Consider the following 24,809-nt stretch of genomic DNA (forward strand, 5'->3'; position numbering starts at 1 on the left):
AGACCTCAGTGACCACCGGGACCTCAGTGACTACAGGGACTTTAGTGCAAACAAAGAATTTTATGGTGCATCTCGAATGTCCTCTACTCACATTCACATCTTTTACAAGACAATGGTCCAAAAAGGCCTTTACGGTGTCATTAGAAATATCCTTTTTGTCAAATGTAGATTGATTTTTGGTATTGTTCACAGTGGATTAAATGACTTTATCGTAACTAGAAACAAGCATTTCCTGAAAGAAACAATGGTTGTGCAGGTTAAATGGTTCCCACTTTTTATTAGGTTGTTGCTAGGCAGTCACTATGGTATCCTGGGTGGTTGCTAAGGTGTTGCTAGGCAGTCGCATGCAAAGTCACAGCAATACCCACTACACTTTTAAAATCTGCCTAGTATTTAGTTTTAAGAGCCACACATAGTTTTGAATAAATTCCTATTTTTTTATGATAATGAAAAGTTGCTATGGCCAGTTTTAACACCCCTTATAGCCAACATTATACTTGGTTGTTTTATATTATAAAATGTATCACTTTATTAACGAAATTATCATATTTTCCAGTGCTGTGCAGGATGTGTGACAAGTCAGAAAGACTGAGGAGAACCACAGGACATTGGTACTGCATCCGAGGGTCACTCAAGTGCACTGCAGCTCATAGAACCCAACCTGCTCTAATCCAGAGAAAGGCTGAGCCTTATCTGATTAATGCAAATCTTGAAGAATGACAGAGCAATAAAAAATACAATTATTTCACCATCCAAAAGGGCACTTATGCCCTAAATTTTGTTTGAAAGTGTAATAAATATGCAAGAAGAACAGGTATTCACATTACATGTTCACATTATTTTCATATATTTGTACAAAATTGCTTGGTAACACTTTATTTTAGGGATTTCCTTGCTACTAACTATTCCACAGTCAACTGTCAACACAGGTGGTAACAATCGGGGCGGAGTCTGAAAACAAGGGGGCAGGACTGGGAAGGAATCAAAACAAAGGCACATGGACAAGTTAACAAACGCACATGGAAGACTGGGAGGGACCAATCGTGACATCATGGCAGAGCAGCTGCATCCAAGACTTACATCACCAAGCACAATGCAAAGCGTTGAATGCAATGGTGTAAAGCACCGCCCCTGGACTCTAGAGCATTGGAGACGTGTTCTCTGGAGTGACATCACACTTCTCCATCTGGCAATCTGTTGGATGAGTCTGGGTTTGGTGGTTGCCAGGAGAATGATACTTGTCTGACTGCATTTTGCCAAGTGTGAAGTTTGGTGGAGGGGGGATTATGGTGTGGGGTTGTTTTTCCGAAGTTGGGCTCAGCCCCTTAGTTCCAGTGAAAGGAACTCTTAATGCTTCAGCAGGCAGAGAGATTTTGGACAATTTCATGCTCCCAACTTTCCTGGGAACAGTCTGGGGATGGCCCCTTCCTGTTTGTTCCAACATGACTGCACAACAGTGCACAAAGCAAGGTCCATAAAGACATGGAAGCCTTTCCAGAACAGTTGAAGCTGTTAAAGCTGCAAAGAATGGGTCGACATGGTGGGATGTCACTTAAGTTCATATGCGTGTGGAGGCAGATATAAAATTGGTAATATAGTGTATTGTTCTTTTTTTCTCAGATCTAACATATCAGATATTTGAAAAAATAAATACATTTTGACATATTGTGTATTGTGAAAATGTATTGAAGTATCATAATATTAGATTTTTGCCATATCATCCATCCAGCCCTACCTTTAAAGACTGCACCAGTCTTAGCCATGGCTCTAGACCTACCAGACAGCAAAACTGCCCAGCACCAGAACTAAATCCTGATTCAAGCATTCTTTAAATGGGGGTTGCAGGCAAGTTTGTCCATGCAGCTGGGGAAAAAAACACATGAGGCAAGAAATTTGCAGTAGATCTGAACAGCAGAAGACCTCACTATTATTTCCAAGGAGTCACATTTAGGAGAAAGGCAATAGGAGAGCTACATTTATGGCAAATCATTCAAGCCCATTAAGGAAATTTGTCTGCTGATTTATCTTCTCACAACATATAGCTGATGCCAGAAAATGCAGCTATTATAAAACAAAGCATACAAACCATCCTGTGTTATTTATACCAAAACGCTTGACAAGCGATGTTGTGGGTTCACACTATTGATCAAGCCAAGTCCCTGGGCTTATGCAGTTGCAGCCAGCACAAATGCCGAGGGGCACTTGATCCTTCTGTGCTTGGTGGAACTCCCCACACTGCACTGGCTACCTTCTATTTTCTCTTTATATTTTCAAGTAACAATCAACTAAAATATTTTTGTGTGTAATTCTCTAACAGTTTAACTAGGACACTGATCGCCTCCTCTGTGAGAGATTCTGTGATTCTACATTGAACTGTTAGAGAGCTAAGAGGAGTGAATGTGTGGGGGGAGGGGAGAGTGAGAACCCCCTGCTTTTATAAATGTCAACTTACTTGCTTACATATGAAAAACAAAAATTCACTTTGCTTCCAGTTTTGTAAATCATACATATAGAAGTATTATCTATTAACAATCTTGAAGAACTTCAAATACTGCATGGCTCAAAGCAGAAATGGCATTTTGTAAAAAAAAAAAAAAGAGTTAATAAAGTCTTTGATTTGGGTTGGTGTAGTGTAGTGGTTAACACTTCTGCCTTCTACACTGTAGACTGGGGTTCAATCCCCACCTGGGTAAGCACTATACCAATAAGAGTCCTTGGGCAAGACTCCTAACACCGCCTTGGCCTACCTTTATAAAATGATCATATTGTAAGTCGCTCTGGATAAGAGCGTCAGCCAAATGCCGTAAATGTAAATGATTTATATAAAGCCTGAGAAATCATTAAATTGAAAGGATTTGATCTGTACAAGCAGTCATGAATTTTATGGCTGGCAAAGTGTTGGCCTGATTGTCCGCAAACTTTTACGTGCAGTGTTTGAGGCCGAGACTACAACTGGAGCAATGTTTGAGGCTAGTGATGGAGCAATCTCTGAGGCTAACATTAAAGAAATCACTATGGCTTGTGATGGAGCAATCTTTGAGGCTAGAACTGGAGTAATCTCTGAAGTTATGGTTGGAACAGTGTTTGGCAATATTGTGGGCCATGCACAGGAGCTGCAAAGTCTAAAACTGGCATGTACCTGGGAACAGGTCAGAGATCAGAACTTGGTTATCTGAGAGAGAATCTAAAGCCCTATTTGAGCTTGATTAGTATTAACAAATGAAGGCCAGTAATGTACTTTTGCATGACTGATTGATTTGTACAGGATAAAACATCTGTGTAATTTCTTCAAATTACCCCAAATAGTCCAGATTAAAACATCAGAGCTCAGATGTTTACATCAGCATTATGAGACAGTCATCACCAGGGGCATGATGAAAGCCAAAATGCCTGGAGGGGGGGCACAATTAGAGCTGGGGAGCATGGCTCTAATTATCTCCCCAGAAAAAAGAGAAAATAGTGAAGCAATTTTCTGCTATTTGACATCTATATGTTTTTGAGGGAATTATTTTAAAAGTTAATTAAATCAGTTATTTTGCCTCAATAATCTTTATATTAGGGTAAACATTGGGTAGGGTAACATATCCCAGTGGTCATAGGGCGGAAGGCAGGATACACCCTGGACAGGTTGCCAGTCCATCGCAGGGCATCAAACAATACAATAGAATACAATCTAAAGAATATACTACAATACAAAGACCAGCAAACAACTAGGGACAAACACAGGGCTTAAATACAGAGACAACAATGGTTAACAAGAAACAGGTGATGAACACAGGCGGTACAATTAAGGGCAGGGTCTAAAAACAAGGGGGCAGGACTGAGAAAAAACAAGGAAACAAAACAAAAGCACATGGAGGACTGGGAAGGGCCAATCGTGGCATAGATCGAGAGATGGCTACTACCACTGCTTTAGCTGGTAGCCATAACCAACTATCTCACATTGAAACTATGCCTATACTTCCCAGATGCACTTAAGTGTGAAAAACTAAATGCAGTTCATTTACATATTCGAGGGCTGATGCTCTACTATCCAGTCAGCAACACTGTTTATCAACTGTTCAGCAGGGACGTGCACAGAGTGCTGTGTGTGTCTGTATTGGCTGCTGCAAACTGATTTCACCCTGCAATTTTTGGAAGAAACTAATACCGCAGGGAAACAGGAATGAGTGAATTTTATGGTATGATCTATGATATAATTAGAAAAATACATTTGGCTCATAATGTAAAATGGTTGTAATGAGAAATTATAAATTTTGGCAAAAAATGAAATAACAAAAATATATACAAAATACAGATTTCAGAAATCTATTGGGCACAGGACAAAATGCTAATGCTAATATGGACTGCTGTGCAAAACTAACTGCAGATGACTTAATAACAATAGGTAACTGGTTACCACGTAATAGGCAGATTTGCATATTCTGTCCCACATAGCTGTTGTCTGAATCACTCATTCAAATACACAGTTGACCATCTCAAACAACAGAACTCATGAAACTGTCAGCAGGCCTCCTATCACTCCAGAGCAGAAGGAAGGATAAAGACGGATTAACTGCCCCTCTTACACCACCAGATCATTTGCGCCATCAGTCATTTCCAACCAAGCTTCTAACCTGGAATATCATTTTAGATTCAGTGATATATTTGCAATTGCATTTCCTATGTGAGTGTATACATTCTTTACCCTTCCTTTAGCTCTGGAGTGATCGGAGGCCTGCTGATATTTTCACGAGTTCTGTAGTGTAACTGAATGATTCGAGCAACAGGTAATGAGAAAGCTAGGAGAGAAAACAACGACAAACAGAAACTGTGCTCTTCTGTGTGAGACAGTAGACCTGCTTGCTGAGTTTGGGCAAAATCTTTTTTTCAATTACAAGTCATCAGCCATTTTTGTGGTGAAACACCTCTCCTGCTCTGATCGGCTTTTCAAGCCTGTACACTTCCCCAGTTTGTCCCCTTTTCTTGGGAAAACAGAGTTTCCTCCCTCAATATATCCTTGTAAAAATAAAACAATATTTTTTAAGCTTCAAAAGATTATACCCCTCCCACCACTCCCCCCTCGAGATTAATAACTGATCATCACATTGGTTTATCAGTCTAGTCAGGCTTTAGCAGAGCTCAGTAACACTGAGATTAATAACAGATTATCACATTGATTTATCAGTCTACTCAGGCTTTACGGAGCTCAGTAACACTGAGATTAATAACTGATCATCACATTGATTTATCAGTCTACTCAGGCTTTACGGAGCTCAGTAACACTGAGATTAATAACAGATTATCACATTGATTTATCAGTCTACTCAGGCTTTAGCAGAGCTCAGTAACACTGAGATTAATAACTGATCATCACATTGATTTATCAGTCTACTCAGGCTTTACGGAGCTCAGTAACACTGAGATTAATAACAGATTATCACATTGATTTATCAGTCTACTCAGGCTTTAGCAGAGCTCAGTAACACTGAGATTAATAACAGATTATCACATTGATTTATCAGTCTACTCAGGCTTTACGGAGCTCAGTAACACTGAGATTAATAATTGATCATCACATTGATTTATCAGTCTACTCAGGCTTTAGCAGAGCTCAGTAACACTGAGATTAGGAAATTAGGATTTAATTCATATAAAATACATAATTACAACAAACAATAAACATTAAATCATAATAATTACAACAGATGGTAACTCAGCCCTTAGTTTATTTGGTTTAGTTAGGCCTTTGGTGAAGCATTCCTTCTGCTTTTACAACTGAGCTTATTTAAAGTAGATTAGACCAGTATCATTATTTATTATATAATGACTTCCTAAATGTATCAGAAAATTATGAATACAAGGCATAAGCATACTGAATCTATCTTCATGACGGTTTTCTGTGGAAATTCGGTCAGATGAGGTCACATCTTATTCATTGTAATATACACATTTAATACAATAGTACTTTTGGTGGTGCCTTTGTGACATCACCTTGCTTTTGAGAAATTTTTCCATTTATTGGCCCCTCAATAATGAAATGTGTCACGCATTCAACAGTATCTGACATGGAAACTGACTCCATCTCCGAGAATGCTCAGGGAGATCACGATCAGGGAGATCAGGGAGATTTACCAGATATAAAACATCAAAGCTGAAGTCAAGAGGACTTTCTAATCATTTGTAATGCATTATGTATATCTCCCCAGCATTGTTTAATAATATGGCATTCCCAAAAAACGTAACAATGATTGGAATTTTGGAATCAATATTCCATCCAACATATTGATCTGCCAGTGAAGTGACGCTTATGTTTTGGACTAATTACATTTCTCCAAAAGAATTCGCTATAAATATTTCAGTAAGTAGTTTTCCTACATCCCATTTTCCCCAAATACATAGAACAGAGGAATATTATTATATTACTACCATATACTTTTAAGTTGTCCTTTTTTATATTGTATATTATAGAAAAATCTGCTGTTTCAAGACCATGACCGTCTTTTAGTGCTTGGACATTTTGGTTCTCTTATCCATCATAATACAGTAAGCTGAGTCCGTTATTAATCCACATTTTGAATCAGTGTTGCATAAATATTCATATGGTTTAAACATGATCCATTTTTTTCTCCTACTCCATTTTCTGTACAAGAGGACATTTGGAGGACAACAAAGAAATATGCTTGAGAAATATTTTATTGGGATCAAACTGAGACCAAATGCTCTGGTTGTTTTTATTTATTGAATGCAGATTACACATATCCAACAACAGACTTGATCCAGGGAAGAAATGCAGATATTTTGGCAAAAACATTTGGCAATGTTGGCACATCACAACCTCCAGACTGAACGAAGGATGAAATACCCACTGCAATATTGTCACACACCAAAGGACCTCCAGAGTCCCCCTGTTAACAACACACATTAAGACATTACTATCTTGTATATTGTATGTTGGATCTGGTAAAAAACAAAATTTAGCAGAATGACCACTGGTCAGCTTTTTACGTACCGAGCAGACTCCCCCAGGATGAACTGCACACAGTTTCAGTGAGTTTGCATACTGTCCCCAGACGAGCTTACACTCTTTGGAGCTTACAATTCGGAGTTTTGTCTCCAGAAGACGGTTACTTAAGGGTTTAAAGGTTCCTATTTGTCCCCATCCAGCTGCAATGCAGATCGTGTTGACTGGGATGTCTTGGTTACTTTGAGGGAAGGAGATGGGACTGATAGTTTTTCCCACTGTGACTGCTGCATGCAACTGTGGCAAAATCATTATTTGACAATTATCAACAAGGCCACAAAAGTGCAATAGATGTCAAGCTATACTTTCCTATTCCATCCCTAGTGGTCTGTAATAAACAGTTAGACTGTTTAGAGGCTTTGCAACCACCTCAGAGTCTGCATAAATGAGAGGCTAAAAAAAGAGGAAGTTATGATTTGAAGTGCATCTAATCCATAAATCTATAAATTATTCTTGAGTACAAGTTAATTAAGATAATTAAGCTTAATTAAGCTTGAAAGCTAATTAAGCTTTCAACTCAGTCACTCTTGTTTAAAAGTACAATACAATGCAATTGGTGTAATAAATTAAATAAAAAAAACCCAATTCCAAAAAAGTTGGTTGATAAGTTGTTATCAACCTCTTTTTTGGTAAATATATGGGTCATTCTGCAGAAATGTCCACTTTTATTCATCTGTCCATAGGAGTCACTGGTGTCACTGATCGTCATTGGTGTTACGCTTAAGAAAGGTAGCACATGAAACAGTACACTGTCAACTAAAAGCTTCATATGAAATAATGAGCTAAATGAGAACATTTCTGATAAGAGAAAAGACACAGTGGACTTAGCGTGATTTTCTTCAAAGATCTCCAGAAAATTTTTGTTGATTTTTGAGATTTTTGTTGCTCAGTAGCACCAGTGACACGACTCCTGGGGACCATAACTTTCATTATATATAATGAATAATATATATTATTGCTAATAATATATATTATTTATATTTTTTAATATTAATAATATATATTATTGCATAATATTGCTAAATTGAGGCTCAGGAAGATGTCATTGTTAAAATAACTTTTATTTAAAATAAACTGTTTGAATAAATTCTAACCCTAACATGTTAATTAGGGACACAAAAATGGTTTCTGTAGAAAGACCCACTTGCCTTTTCTGAAACCAAGGCCACATGTTCCAAAAAAGTAGGCATGGGACAATTTAAGACTAGCAATGTTGAAATGTTCAGAAAATATCTTAAAGGAACAATATGTAATATATTTCCTGTATTAAATAATGCAATGACTGCGATACGTTTTCAGGGATTAAAGAAAGGAGCTAAGTTGAAATACTAGCATCTCTGAAAACTACTGAAGTGCTACAGCCAGTATGTTCTTTGAAATTTCTATTCCAGAGTGGAAATAGAAATTTCCCAGTACCAGTTTGACACCCTGGGTTGCCAAATATGAAATAAAATGTCAGGCATACAAAGCAAGCAAAAGCACTGGATCCTGACCTAAAAAGCACCACCATCCGACATCCTAAAAGCTCCGTGACCAGAGATGTAGTAAAATGTGAGTCAATGTGGGTGATGCATTTGGGTGCTGGCCAGGTGAGCACTGAGCTTTAGTTAAGGTTAGCCAACCTTAACTTATTTCTCATGGCTACTAATAGGGATGGGCATTTTAAGTAACTTCAACATTCAAATTCTCACATCCTTTCTCTGTGGTCTGTGTGCAGCTGGGTTATCAAAGCAGACAAGGCTGAAACTGACTTCCTGTTCACCATCATCTTGTTTGATAATTTACATTCCACTTTAAATGGTGCAGCAACTGCTGCACTATTTAAGGTGGAATGGAAAAATACTAACATACTAAGTGGGACAAGATTTTACTTTAAAGTGTGACTGTTAGTGCCCCTGTCCGTTGATGTCTGTTGTAATTTCTTTAATTTTGTATGTGTTTATTTTACTGGGCCTAAGAACTCTATTCTTTAGCAGATGAAAGCTCTTTGAGATCTCCTAAATAGCATTTAAATATAACATTTACATTTAATGTAGTTACTTACCTTTAAAAGTAGGATATCATAGTCCATAGTGACAGAATTGTAGTGAGGATGAGGGTAGTAAGATGCCACCGCCATTTGGACAGCACCAGCTTTGTTTGACAAATCATGAGCACCCAGCACTGCTGTAAGCCTGTCTCGCCTGTTTAATGAAACGTTTTAGATGTTGAGCTGAATGCATTTTTGGTGATTCCAGAAAGTGGCTGATATTTTTTGCCTGTGCCTGCAAAAACTTAAAAACTTTTGCTCTAAAGTTTGAAATAAATACATTTTATCCCAGGGTGTAATTAAGATTATCTGGATTACATCAAGAAAACACTGTAAATGTAACAGTTACCTGTTCCAGCAGTGCGCAGCCGTCATGACGAACTGAGTAGACACAAGGAAGCCACCACAGGTGTGCGAGCCAAATTTCTGGATGGAGACCATGTAAGGTCTGGAATGAGGTACAGCCTCTGTGCCATTTATTATAGCAACTTTAACACTGGCTGAAAGAGGAAGAAGGTAAATGAGTTAGAATTATACATTCTTTAGGGTCTCTAAACATTCACCTGAGTCTGAAAAATGTATATCAGAATGATATTATTCTATAAACCTTGCATTTGAAAATTGTATGCAATTATTCTAATAACTGTAACTGAAGTCAAACTAAGAGTAATTCACTGAAGATAGCTATGTTTCGATGGCAGTTACCAGAGTGGCTCAGGTACGGTAGCAGAGCAGCCAGGAGAAGTAGAGGGATGAGAGCCATGGTGCTGTAGGGAGAGTGACCGTACTACTTGAAGAATAAGCAGAGTTTAAATAGCAATTTAGTTCACCACAAACATGATCTGATGTATGACATTTACGAGAAGAACTAACAGAAACCTTACTGACCTCTGTGACCACAGACCATTGACACATAGGTGCATGGTTAAGGGCTTCTGCTGAATGACATGTATGTGTTGTAGGCAGAGGCACAGTGGTGGTTGGGGTGGCCAGGTTTCTAGCTGTGTGTCACAATCTCTGGGCCTTAGCTGGCTACCCCCTTCTAAAAGTTCTAGCTATGCCCCAGGTTGCATGCAGTGGTAGAGTGACTGATCAGGAAAGTGGCCGAATTTCAGGTTTGGGCTGGTTGCTGGTCACTTCTTATGCAAAAAGTCTAAACTCTTGCACAAGAGTGCCCAGACAAACTACATGTAGGGATGTGCACAGACTTTGCTGAGGGGCACTTTTGGATAAGTGCACAATAGGATTTTAGATGTCTATGTAATTATCATTATAGAAAAGTTAGTTTGTATGCAGATATGATTTTAATTATGCAAACAGCATGTACATTAAAGTCCATTTTTGTTGTTGCAAAAAACAAAAACAGACCTAATACATATAAATGCCCTAAACAAACACAGTAAAAAATTAATATGCAGACACTTTATTGACTAATGGTTATAATAATAATAATAATAATAATAATAATAATAATAATAATAATAATAACACTTTATTTGGATGGTCCCCTATAGATGCTCTAAGCCACTTATTTTATTTTTGATTATTATTATTATCTAAACAGTGTTACCATAATAATAATAATAATAATAATAATAACAAATAATAATACTTACAGATCTGTGACTTTAAGATCATTAAGCAAAATCACATTATACAAATGGAGCTAAAAGCTATAAAAACTCCACATCTCTCCCTGTGCATTTCAGGCTGCACAGTTAATGTAACCATGGCAACTAAACATCCCAAGACAGGAGGCCTTTTCTTTTTGTTTCTGTTTTTTTTTTTATTTCTTTTTTAAGTTTTTCATTTTCTGGCATGGGTCAGTGTAAGATACATAACTTCTGCACCATTTAAGGTGGGACAGAAACATAAACAGGACACAGGATAATAGGAATAGAAAAGGACTTAAGTTAGCTAGGCACCACATTTTTGGTCAAACTTGGGTATAATGAACATATATGTGAAGATGGACAACAGTGGCAAGAACTGCAAGAAAAACAAGAGGCACCAAGATGACAAGAATGAAAAAGCACTTAAGGAGGATGAGGACATATCTAGGCAGATGGGCAGCAAGAAATGTGGACATTTATTTATTTAGTCTACATGATTTAGTAGCACATAGTAGCCTGTAAGGATTCTGTTTTATTTAATATAAGTTTTTTCATTTTACTTCATCATTAATTTTAATTTTATTTTAATGTTTCTGATACCAATACTAATTTTGTAATGTTTGATATTGCTCTGAGAGCAATTGGGCATCAGCATCCAGTTTTATGTTCTATTGGACAAAAGTTAAGGCTTGAAAATGATGAAGGCAGAGAATTTTAAACCTCATTCTTTTAGAAGTGTGAAATATTTACACTCCTTTGATAAACATTTGAACAATAAACCATTTAAATTCTTTAGTGTACTCCTCAGTGTATAATTGCGGATAGCAATAACAGGATCAAAGCATATTTATGCACAGATGAACCAGGCTGTGGTCATATCAACCAAGAAGTAATTCTTCTTTTAGGATTTTCACAACTTCTAAAGCACATTTTCTGAAACCCCAGCTCATTTTTAAAAACCTTACACACAAATTCTATAACTTTAACTAAATTCACCAAAATGCATTTCATTCTAGCAAACACAAACAACTGAGTCAAAGCCATGTTAACTTTGCTCATAATGAAACACTACTTCCAAAACACATAAACCCATGACATGGCCAAACGCATGCAGACAAATCACCATCACAGCTATATCAGCTTGTTGGATAAGGCCATTAATATTGAGTTGCTTCCTCACCTTTGTGGCTGTAACAGCCTCCACACTTCTGAGTGTGTTCTTGTGAATTTGTGCTGATTTTCTCTAAAAAGCCTTGGTGAGGTTCGGCACTGATGTTGAACAAGAAGGCCTGGCTTGCAATCAACTTTCCAATTCATGCCCAAAGGTGTTCAGTGGACTTGAAGTCAGGATTCTGTACAGGCCACTGGCGTTCCTACACCCCAAACTCACCAAAACATGTCCTGTTAATAAACCCTGTTTGTTAATCCCTTAAAATCCCAGGCTTATTACATGGTAAGGCTTATTATTCAGTAACTACAGGGACTTCGGTGCAAAGGGTTATAGAATTTTGGGCCTGCTGTCAGGTCCTGGCCATGTAAGGGTTGAATCACATACATTGCATTAACAGCCTCAGACACTGCACCAGCTCTGACTTTAAAGATTGCTCCAGTTCTAGCCTCAGACATTGCTCCAGTTCTAGCCTCAGACATTGCTCCAGTTCTAGCCTCAGACATTGCTCCAGTTCTAGCCTCAGACATTGCTCCAGTTCTAGCCTCAGAGGTTGCTTGGTTTTAGCCTCAGAGATTGCTCTAGTACAGCCGCCAATAGAAGTCAGTACACACTAAAAGACGCACTGGAAAATCCCAAAACATTGACCAAATAACAACACATGCACTACAATCTTTAGGGGTGATTTAGCCCGTGGTTCTATTTAGAGCTACATACACTCAAGGAACCAATTTCATGCTCAAAAGGTTCTATGCATGGTGAAACGGTGCATCAGCTTGATTGTGCACTGTATATGATTCTATTTAGAACCTTTTTGTTCTACATAGCAGCAAAAGCACCAAATAGTTCTTGTATTTTTACAAGCTTGACATTGTGACAATAGCAGGACCCTTTCTGGTTCTATATAGAAGAACCATCTTTTTCAGAAGTGCAAATTCTAATTTGTGAACAGGGGCGTCACTCCAGATGTATAGATGAGGGGTAGAGGTTTTATTTGTGCATAGTCCTCCATGAGCAATAGAAACAAAATCGCTTCAAATTATTGTTTCATTTTTTAATTCTAACTGAGATCCTACTAATCTGGATCTAATCCAAAAATATCCATTTTAATCTGAAAATAAATATGCCTGTATATTGTGTTTTCTACCACTGTATAAAAGATGTACAAGGTTTCCTTTACTGGGATCAATTCAGATCAGTAAACATTTATTAGTGACTATGTATATTGTAACAATAAAACACGACTGATAGGCGATATTCTGATATTCTCTTTCATGGGTTTTTCTGTTCCAAAAGGTAAATAAAAGTTACAAATATTTTTAGCTTTGTTTGATCAGATGCTTTAAATATCTTTCTTTACATAAATGCAACAAAAGCCACGTAAGTTGAGAAAATGATGAGAAAACAGCAGAAATCGCCACATTTAAATGGGCCCTAAGGGGTTAATGAATGCTTAAACAACTCTCACTCTCTTCTTCTTCTCTACGATCCACTGGGAAAAAGGAATAAATTACTCCCAGTATAAACTCAGTAGCACTTTATATAAAAAACGTCTATGTGAACCTATGAACACATTCATAACACACATAATCATACATATATACAGGCATCATAAACATGGCTATATATAGTTCTAACAATACATTACACTTGTTACGATCTGCCAGAGGGTAGGCAGCAACATAAAAGTGTCTCCCCCCAACTTCCCATTACCAACCCAGCACACCAGTCACACTCAAACACATATTCACTAGTTTCATGAGCTTTATTATAGATTGTGGAGGCTTAAGCTTCAGGAGTCTTAACAAAAAAAGAAAAAAGAACAATATACCTCCCCTATGAACTAACTTTCCTACTCCCCCAACAAAACCAAAGACAAGCCCAAAAGAAAACAAGGCTACAATCCTAAACACCTCGTACGGCTTCCAATCTAGAAGTCTGAGTCTTTTAACAAAAGGCCTCACATGCCACCACAGTGGACAGTTTAACACATCACAATAGACTAGCAAGTACAGAGAGGAGCCCCAACTACTCTGTGTTTGGAACTCTTGGTCTGGCTGTTCAGGCAGCAACATCAAGGGAAGAAGGAGGAGCGTTGAAAAAGGTGGTCACCAGGCTTATAAGCTCTTGCCCCAATCTCAGCACAGCCAATCAGTGCACACCCTTGCATCTCACACTTTATAGCCATGCTTATTATGCATCATGAATTGTTTACATTGTATTATTTTATAAAAATCATTTTTACAGAGCAGATCACAGAAGAGACGCCTTCTGTTTATAGTTTTTTGCCCAGATTTGTGGACAAATGGCTCGACTTTCAGTAGAAAAAAAATTAGTTCATTATATTATATTTATATTATTATATTATATACAATACTGTGCAATTATATTATATACAGTACTATGCAAAGGTCTTAGGCACCCAAGGCACATTTTCAAAATCTATTTATTTGTGTGGTTTGTGTTTATTTGCTGAGAAAAGTGTTAATATTTCAATGAAATATATAGAATATTAATTAATAATGACACACACACACACACACACACACTATTATACAATTAATGGTGATTTTATGGATGTTGGTGTGTTTCTTTACCCATTTCCAAGCCTCTCCTCGAGGAAGTCCAGTATTATATGTAGTTAAAAAGCAGCTTCTGGTTTGACCAATCAGTGCTTCAGTAAATTGAGCTCATGATGTAAATGATGATATTAGCAAGTCTCTGTGGTGGCTGTGAAGGTGTCAAGGAAAATATGGACCCAAGAAATTCTTGTTACTTTTTATTGTTTTTATGTTTATTTAAATTATGAATATGACTCCATGTATTTGACTGGAGAGAAGACTCAGCCTCATATGACACCCACCTTTTAAATGTAGCTTATGAAATATGAAAGCTACGAAGAATATGACGAAGTGCGTTTTGGAACCACCGGTGGTTTGAAGGAGTTGGAAAATGAATGATTATTTTTCAAAAGCATCATTTTTATATATAGTGTAAATTCAATAGGGTGGTTTTTTTCATGGCTAACTGGGAAGCATAATGCTAGGCTAGCTGTCTACAGGTGCTAGACTGTGTAACAGTCAGCAACCAAAGCCAAACGTTAGCAGCACAGAGAGCTGCTTTATGTTAGCCTGTAGATAATAACAGTAAATAATAACAACCACTTTGTTTAGGAATATTACTAAAATACTAAAATGTTGACAATAAGATGTGAGACACTGCTTGATTTTTCACAGTGTATGTTCTGTATAACCAGTTAGATGTGATTCTCACTTACAGCCTGTAACAGCCTGGCTTAAATGTCTACATCAAGTTTTATAATGCATTGCAACATAAGTGAAGAAACGTTATAAGGTCATATACTGGTGCTTTATAAAGTGCTATGCATGTAATTATAACTAGAGCAATTATACAAGTGTATGTCTGGTGCTGTGTGTTATTTATGCCATCAACACCTTGTAATTGCATTTTAAAAATGCATTATGAACACAGAATTCATAGGAAGTGTTATCAAAGCAACTTTATTTCTTGATTAAAAGTTAAAAGCCTCTTTGCCAAAAAATTTACTATTTTTCTCCAGCAGTTTTCCACTGAAAATCCGTTGCTCTGTTTCTAACATTTAGGGGTTTTATGTTTTCATTTCTTTAATCATGTACATTTTGGCTGCCAACTAAAGCTTCACTTGCTGTGACTCTTTAACATATATGATCTCATCTACATATCAGTTTTCATAGGCTCTTTTGATTGGTTCTTTCCACCTGTTTGACCACCAGATCCTTGAATCCTGATGTTGTATATGCTTTGGGCGAAATGCCACACAGATATCTGTCTGCAGACGAGGACATGTTTAAATTCAAACCACCCCGTCCAATAATACATTTTGTTAATTTCTAGTGAAAATAATTCAACACTAAACACTAAGCTAAACTCAGATGTGTAGAAATGTGTAATATTTAAGTGTGTTCTCTGTAGAGGATTAACTTCTTTTCACCTAGAAAATCAACCGAAGTAATTTAACGCAAGTCTGAGTCGATGCACAAATCAGGTAACATGTCACTCATGTCTGAGCTGCTGACTTGAGTCCCCATCTCTACTGAATTATTAAGAAAAGCTACAAATCTTCAGTAAAGCAATAATAAAGTAGATTTAACGGTTTATGTTTAATTAGCTTTGTTGATTAAGATCATTAGTCATAATTTAATCAGGCTTGTTTGTGTTTCCTTTTTTTTTGGAGTGCTTTTTAGAGTCCTTCAGCCTGAAGGTCTACTTTAGTGATAAAAAGCTTGTTATTCCAAGCCTTATAAAACTGTAGGGAGTTACCTTTGTGCAATAATTGCAGCTAAACAACAAGAATAAAGTAAAATTCGCTATGAAAGACTCAAAAACTCGACTTGCACCCTAGAGTCTCAAGAACGGAATGAGAATCAAACCTGAGACCCTAGACTCAACTCAGACTCAAAGCCCAGTGACTTGAGACTCAACCCTGACTCAAACCCCAAAGATTCGAGACTTGACTCACAGTTGAACCACAGAGACTTGAGTACTGACTCAGTCTCAAACCACGGAGACTTGAGACTTGAGTCTGACTTGCATTTCCCTGATCAATCCATGTGCTTTGTGCTTTAACCCTTCGTCGTTTTGGAACAAAAGAAAACTGAAACTGGAGACAGTAAAGTATATGCTTGAGAAATGCTTTAATTGAAATGAAAATAGCCGAGTGCTTCCTCTTTGGTTCTTTTGCAGACTAGCCTCTTGTGATAATGTAACTGATCCAGGGCAGAAAGCCGGAAATTCTGGCATAAACATTTGGCCTTAATGTTGAATCACAGCGCCTCTCACCAAAAGAAACAATACCCGCTGCAACATTATTACACACCAGAGGACCCCCAGAGTCTCCCTGTTAACAACAACACAAATCATTGTATTACTTTGGTGTGTAGTTGTCAAAATGTATGTATTCCTTGATGTACATGTTGGGTCAGCCTGTATTTTTTCATACCTGACAAGATCCTCCAGGATAATGTGCACACACCATCCTTGTGGTTAATCTCCAATATTGACCACAACTGTGCCTGTCTATGATCGTGATTTTTGTCTCCATAAGACGGTTAGTCGGGGGATGAAAGGCTGCTGTGCCTCCCCAGCCAGCTACACTGCAGACCGTGTTGGCCGGGATGTCCTCATCTCTTTGAGGTAGGGCGATCCAGTTGATAGATGCAGATGCTGTGACTTTTGAACGCAACTGTCAGAAGATCATTGTTTGCTAAATTATCAAGAAGCTGGCAGAATGTGATAAATGTAAAGTCTCAGTGGTAACACTGTCTATGAATAACACACCTATAAGAATTGATGCACATATTCATAATATATTATGATGCATTTGTAGGTTGTAATGATATAAATCATTGTATCAATTCATAATGCATTATAAACATGGCTATGAATATTTATAAAAATGCATTACACTTCATAGCCATGTTTGTAATGCAGTATAACTTGAAAAAAACCTTTCTGGTACTGCAAAGATCCCTTTGGCTAAGGTACTGTACACCCATCAGGCATACCATTAAGACCATGTCTTCGTTCTACGCTCAATGTCCATTTTATCAACTTCACCTACTATACAGGTGCACTTTGTAGTCCTGTCGTCCATCTGTTTTTCTGAATACTTTGTTAGACCCCTTTTACCCTGTTCTTCAGTGGGCAGGACCCCCATGGACCCTAAAAATTAGCAGGTATTACTTGGGTATTGGATCATTCTAAGCACTGCAGTGACACTGATGTGGTGGTGGTATGTTAGTGTGTGTTGCGCTGGTATGAGTGGATCAGAGCAGTGCTGCTGGAGTTTTTAAACACTGTCCACTCTATTTTAAACACTGTGCACTCTATCGGACACTTCTTCCTGGTTGGTGGACTATTCTCAGTCCAGCAGTGACACTGAGGTGTTTAGAAACTCCAGCAGCACTGCTGGGTCTGATCTGTTCCATCACCCAAATAGAACCTGCTCTGTGAGGGTCCGTGGGGGTCCTGTCCACTGAAAAACAGGGTGAAAGGGGTCTGACAAAGCATGCAGAGACACAGTTGGACTACAGTCTGTAATTGTAGAACTAGTAAGTGCACCTATATAGTAAGTGGAGCTGATTAAATGGACAATAAGCATAGAAACAATGAGGTGGTCATAATGTTATGCATGAGTCTCCATCCAATCTTGGGAATGACTGACCAGTATTTTTACAGATTTCAGCATAGCCATTTACCTTCAAAAGCATGATGTCGTAGTCTAGATTACGTAAATTAAACTGCTGATGGGGGTAGTAAGCCACCACTTCCATGTGGACGGAGCCTTCTGCACTGTTTGACACATCATGAGCACCCAGCACTGCTGTAAATCTTGGTCGGCTGTTTAGAGAAAAAATGCATATGTTGCATGTTATAGCAAATGTAACATTCTTTGAAACACTCATAAGTTTCCCCCATATTTATCCTCAACATTTAATTCCCATGAGAGTAGGAGATTCAACAAGTCGTGTTTCACAGACACGTGACTCCAAGTTGTTAATGGGTTGAAATTTGTCCAGACAACCATCTTTTTAAACAATGGCTGGAGAAAGTTAACAACCTAAACAATAATGAAGACATTTTACCCAGATTTCAATGAGAAAACACTTTGAATAAAAACTTACTTCATATAGCAGTGCGCAGCCGTCATGACGAATTGGTCAGATACAAGAAAGCCGCCACACATGTGTCGTCCACCCATCTGGAGGGAGACCATGTAGGGTCTGGAGTGAGGTTTAGCCTCGGTGCCATTTATTATACCAACTTTAACACTGGCTGAGAGAGAAAGAAGGCAGCGGGGTTATAATCATATTTTCTGTGTGTCTTTTTTGCTCCAAATTCTGCTCAGTGTGAACCAGTTATCACAACTTTCTGTTCTGTTCTAATTAATAATTAATAATTAATGTATCTGAAAACTGCATGCAAGAACTGAGGCGTACAACTAAACACAGTAAGTAAAATAAAGCTTTAATAAATAAATGAGCAACGCATCGGTTCTTGCTAGTTTATACTTACCAGAGTGGCCCAGGTACGGTAGCACAGCAGCCAGCAGCATCAGAGAGAAGAGAGCCATGATGATGTAGGGAGAGTATATGCTTTCCCTGAAGATGTTCTCCATTGCAACCAAGCTCTTATATAGAAATGAGGGGTGAAAAAAAATCTGTTCACCACATTGCATCTTGTGGTTTGACGTGTCTTTTAAGTTGAAAAGAGAAGTTGGAATCTTACAGAACTCTGTGGCCAGTGAACCAAGACATGGTTAAGTGGTTGTGAGTGTCCACTTGCAAAATCAAAAATAACTGACCAGATTTAATTATTAATGCTTTGTACATTTGTGTAATGATAACTTTAGAATGCATGTCAAGACTAGTGGAAAACGCTCTTAAGAACCTGTGAACATTTCTACAGAATTGACGATGATGCTCTTTTTTGCTGTGGTTCATGCCTATATAGTATCTATTTTCAATGCCTTAGCCATGAATTAGGGTTCATTTGAACTTACTGGGAATTTGAAGCTTCAGGTATTCAAAAGACATGCCTGAAAAAGTAAGACCAGATATACCAGTAGAGTGGAGGATGCCCATTTCTAAACTAATATAAAATGTCAGTAACCTGAGTTAACCCCATGTGCCTGTTGGTGGGGCCAAAGTTTTATTACACACTTCTATTACCTAAGAATGACGTAAACAGTTTGCACTGAAGTCCCTGTAGTTACTGAATAATAAGCTTAAGTATGTAATACACCTGGGATTTTAAAGAGTTAAAGAAAAATGTTGCATTGTGCTCATTGGAAGTGCTCTAAGGTAAGATATAAATAAAATGAAGAAAAAAAACCCAAGAAGAAAAAGCCTGCTGTGACAGTTTAGCTTCAGATGTTTCACAGTTTGGGTTTTAAGGTTTCCATCTTTATGAACATACTCAACTGTCCGTTTTTATCTATGTTGTCTTTATCTGGGTTAGTACTGTACTTGTTTAGATTGGACTTAACCTGTGCTCTTATTAATGTGTGCATCATTTTTTTCCATAGTGGTGATATGCCCAACACTGCAGTTAGGATACAGTCAGGGTTGTGCTATAGCCTGTTTGAACTCTACAATAACTAGCATCACAAATTCATTTTTAATGGTCAGATTTGGATCAATACTTTTAAAGAAACACGAAAAAACTCAGACGGAGCTGTTAGCTAACTAGCTAGTCAACTAGGCTACCGTTAAATCTGAATGGAATTTAGCTAATATTAGCTCATTAGTTAATAATAGTTCAAGTCCAGCCAATGAGACGTGGATAGAGTGGCTTAAAACCATCTTTCAGTAAAAGTTATATTACCTTGAAGTAGTAAAGACACCAGTAGAAGTAGCTATAGCCACTTGAGTGGAAAGACCGCGGTCAGAACATCTGGACTTAGAAAAAGCTCGCTCGCGCTATCTACACAAAGTTCAAGTGCGCGTATAGACCACGTTTTACGGTAACAGCTCGCGCTTTCAGTACAGATGTTTAAAATGGGAAAAAAACTTGTCTTACAGCCTAATAAAGACGACTAAACCAAGTCTAATACATACATGTACCAGAAATAAAATATGTGTAGCAGTAAAACACGTTAGAAATGAGCATATTAACTGTTTAGACAGTTAATTAGACAGTCTGTACAGTGTCTATTCGGCTCTATACAGACCACAATTTGAATTCCTATAAAACAGGCAGATCAGAGTATTATCATATCAGATTACCATAATCCCAAAGAAAACTGTATAATGTACTCATGCTATGAGTAGCAATTGATTTTACTGTAAGAATTTGAAGTAATGGGATAGCAAACTTGTGAAAAGTGTTTATTCAGCTCTGCTTAGACCAGAAATTGAAGTCCCATAAAACAGGCAGATCAGAGTATTATCATATCAGGCCATGATACTCCTGAAGACCACTCACTCATGTACTCATGGTATGAGAACCAAATGATTTTACTGTAGGAATTTGAAGTAATGGGATAGTAAGCTTGTGAAAAGTTTCTATTTGGTTCTGTTTAGACCACAATTTGGAGTCCTAGAAAATAGGCAAATCAGAGTGTTATCATATCTGACCACCCTATTCCTGAAGAACACTCTCTCTTGTAGTCATGGTATGAGAACCAAATGATTTTACTGTAGGAATTTGGAGTAATGGGGTAGCAAATTTGTGAAAAGTATGTTTGGTTCTGTATAGGCCACAAAGTGGAGTCCCATAAAACAGGCAGATCAGAGTATTATCATATCAGATTACCACAATCCCAAAGAACACTAAATAATGTACTAATGGTATGAGTAGCGAGTACTTTTACTGTAGGAATTTGGAATAATGGGATAGCAAACTTGTGAAAAGTGTCTATTCGGTTCTGTATATGGCACAATTTGGAGTCCCATAAAACAGGGAGATCAGAGTATTACCATATCAGGCCCCCATATTACTGAAGATCACTAACTCATGTACTCATGCTATGAGAACCAAGTGATTTTACTGTAGGAATGTGAAGTAATGGGATAGCAAACTTGTGAAAAATGTCTATTTGTATCTGTATAGACCACAATTTGGAGTCCTACAAAACAGGCAAATCAGAGTGTTATCATTTCCGACCACCATATTCCTGAAGAACACTCTCTCTTGTACTCATGGTATGAGTTGCAATTGATTGACCTGTAGGAAGTTGAAGTAATGGGGTAGCAAACTTGTGAAAAGTGTCTGTTCGGTTCTGTATAGACCACAAATTGAAGTCCCATAAAACAGGCAGATCAGAGTATTATCATATCAGATTACCACAATCCCAAAGAACCCTGGATAATGTTCTCATTATATGAGTACCAAGTCATATTACTGTAGAAATTTGGAGTAATGGGATAGCAAGCTTGTGAAAAGTGTGTATTTGGTGCTGTATAGACCACAATTTGGAGTCCTATAAAACAGGAAGATAAGAGTGTCATATCAGATTACCATAATCCCAAAGAACACTGTATAATGTTCTCATGGTATGAGTACCAAGTGGTTTTACTGTAGGAATTTGGAGTAATGGGATAGGAAAGTGTTGAAAAGTGTGTTTGGTTCTATAAAGAACCCAATTTGGAGTCCTATAAAACAGGCAGATCAGAGTATTATCATATCAGGTCATGATACTCCTGAAGACCACTCACTCATGTACTCATGGTATGAGAACCAAGTGATTTTACTGTAGGAATTTTAAGAAATGGGATAGTAAAATTGTGAAAAGTGTGAATTCGGTTCTATAATAAACACAATTTGGAGTCCCATAAAACAGGCAAATCAGAGTATTATCATATCAGATTACCATAATCCCACATAACACTGTATAATGTACTCATGCTATGAGTACCAAGTAGTTATACTGTAGGAATTTGGAGTAATGGGGTAGCAAACTTGTAAAAAGTGTCTATTCGGTTCTGTATAGACCACAAATTGAAGTGCCATAAAACAGGCAGATCAGAGTACTATCATATCAGATTACCATCATCCCAAAGAACCCTGTATAATGTTCTCATGGTATGAGTACCAAGTACTTTTACTGTAGGAATTTGGAGCAATGGGGTAGCAAACTTGTGAAAAGTGTCTATTCGGTTCTGTATAGACCACAATTTGGAGTCCTATAAAACAGGCAGATCAGAGTATCATATCAGATTACCATAATCCTAAAGAACACTGTATAATGTTCTCATGGTATGAGTACCAAGTGGTTTTACTGTAGGAATTTGGAGTAATGGGGTAGCAAATTTGTGAAAAGTGTCTATTTGGTTCTGTATAGACCAGAAATTGAAGTCCCATAAAACAGGCAGATCAAAGTACTATCATATCAGATTACGATAATCCCAAAGAACCCTGTATAATGTTCTCATGGTATGAGTACCAAATAGTTTTACTGTAGAAATTTGGAGTAATGGGGTAGCAAACTTGTGAAAAGTGTCTATTCGGTTCTGTATAGACCACATTTTGGAGTCCTATAAAACAGGCAGATCAGAGTATTATCATATCAGGCCATGATACTCCTGAAGACCACTCACTCATGTATTCATGGTATGAGAACAAGTGATTTTACTGTAGGAATTTGAAATAATGGCATAGTAAACTTGTGAAAAGTGTGAATTCGGTTCTATATTAAACACAATTTGGAGTCCCATAAAACAGGCAAATCAGAGTATTATCATATCAGATTACCATAATCCCAAATAACACTGTATAATGTACTCATGCTATGAGGACCAAGTACTTTTAGTGTAGGAATTTGGAGTAATGGGGTAGCAAACTTGTGAAAAGTGTCTATGCGGTTCTGTATAGACCACAAATTGAAGTCCCATAAAACAGGCAGATCAAAGTACTATCATATCAGATTACGATCATCCCAAAGAAACCTGTATAATGTTCTCATGGTATGAGTACCAAGTACTTTTACTGTAGAAATTTGGAGTAATGGGGTAGCAAACTTGTGAAAAGTGTCTATTTGGTTCTGTATAGACCACAATTTGGAGTCCTATAAAACAGGCAGATCAGAGTATCGTACCAGATTAACATAATCCCAAAGAACACTGTATAATGTTCTCATAGTATGAGTACCAAGTGGTTTTACTGTAGGAATTTGGAGTAATCGGGTAGCAAACTTGTGAAAAGTGTCTATTCGGTTCTGTATAGACCAGAAATTGAAGTCCCATAAAACAGGCAGATCAAAGTACTATCATATCAGATTACGATCATCCCAAAGAAACCTGTATAATGTTCTCATGGTATGAGTACCAAGTACGTTTAATGTAGGAATTTGGAGTAATGGGGTAGCAAACTTGTGAAAAGTGTCTATTCGGTTCTGTATAGACCACAATTTGGAGTCCTATAAAACAGGCAGATCAGAGTATTATCATATCAGGCCATGATACTCCTGAAGACCACTCACTCATGTATTCATGGTATGAGAACAAGTGATTTTACTGTAGGAATTTGAAGTAATGGGATAGTAAACTTGTGAAAAGTGTGAATTTGGTTCTATATTAAACACAATTTGGAGTCCCATAAAACAGGCAAATCAGAGTATTATCATATCAGATTACCATAATCCCAAATAACACTGTATAATGTACTCATGCTATGAGTACCAAGTACTTTTAGTGTAGGAATTTGGAGTAATGGGGTAGCAAACTTATGAAACGTGTCTGTTCGGTTCTATATGAAATACAATTTGGAGTCCCATAAAAGAGGCAAATCAGTGTATTATCATATCAGATTACCACAATCCCAAAGAACACTGTATAATGTTCTCATGTTATGAGTACCAATTGATTTTACTGTAGGAATTTGAAGTAATGGGATAGTATACTTGTGAAAAGTGTCTATTTGGTTCTGTATAGACCAAATTTGGAGTCTCAAAAAAATGCTAAATCAGAGAATCGTATCAGATTACTGTAATCCCAAAGAACACTGTATAATGTACTCATGCTATGAGTACCAAGTACTTTTACTGTAATTTGGAGTAATGCGATAGCAAACTTGAGAAAAGTGCTAATTCGGTTCTACAATAAAGACAATTTGGAGTCCCATAAAACAGTTAGATCAGAGTAATATTATATCACACCAACATACTCCTGAAGAACACTTTCTCATGTACTCATGGTATGAGTACCTAATGATTTTGCTGTAGGAATGTGAAGTAATGGGATAACAAAGTTGTGAAAAGTGTCTGTTTGGTTCTGTATAGACCACCATCTGGAGTCCCATAAAACAGGCAGATCAGAGTATTATCATATCAGATTACCGTAATCCCAAAGAACACTGGATAATGTACTCATGCTATGAGTACCAAGTACTTTTACTGTAGGAATTTGGAGTAATGGGTTAGCAAACTTGTGAAAAGTGTCTATTCGGTTCTGTATACACCACAATTTGGAGTCGCATAAAACAGTTAGATCAGAGTAT

General features: G+C 37.4%; 2 protein-coding genes across 2 annotated transcripts; both read right to left on the reverse strand.

Moving 5' to 3' along the window:
• Window positions 1-6,672: 6,672 nt before the first annotated feature.
• Window positions 6,673-9,805, reverse strand: LOC108429489 (mast cell protease 1A-like). The gene is made up of 5 exons (XM_017701248.1): window positions 9,738-9,805; window positions 9,382-9,532; window positions 9,048-9,186; window positions 6,992-7,240; window positions 6,673-6,887 (listed from the first exon to the last, which is right to left on the reverse strand). Exons 1-5 carry the CDS (start codon window positions 9,793-9,795, stop codon window positions 6,732-6,734), a joined length of 753 nt encoding a protein of 250 aa, XP_017556737.1. The 5' UTR covers window positions 9,796-9,805; the 3' UTR covers window positions 6,673-6,731.
• Window positions 9,806-16,490: 6,685 nt separating this feature from the next.
• On the reverse strand, window positions 16,491-18,963 carry LOC108429490 (mast cell protease 4-like). The gene is made up of 5 exons (XM_017701250.2): window positions 18,888-18,963; window positions 18,497-18,647; window positions 18,071-18,212; window positions 16,813-17,055; window positions 16,491-16,710 (listed from the first exon to the last, which is right to left on the reverse strand). Exons 1-5 carry the CDS (start codon window positions 18,943-18,945, stop codon window positions 16,558-16,560), a joined length of 747 nt encoding a protein of 248 aa, XP_017556739.2. The 5' UTR covers window positions 18,946-18,963; the 3' UTR covers window positions 16,491-16,557.
• Between the last annotated feature and the right edge of the window lie 5,846 nt (window positions 18,964-24,809).

This window comes from Pygocentrus nattereri, chromosome 15 (genome assembly GCF_015220715.1).
Source record: "Pygocentrus nattereri isolate fPygNat1 chromosome 15, fPygNat1.pri, whole genome shotgun sequence".
Taxonomy (NCBI): domain Eukaryota; kingdom Metazoa; phylum Chordata; class Actinopteri; order Characiformes; family Serrasalmidae; genus Pygocentrus; species Pygocentrus nattereri.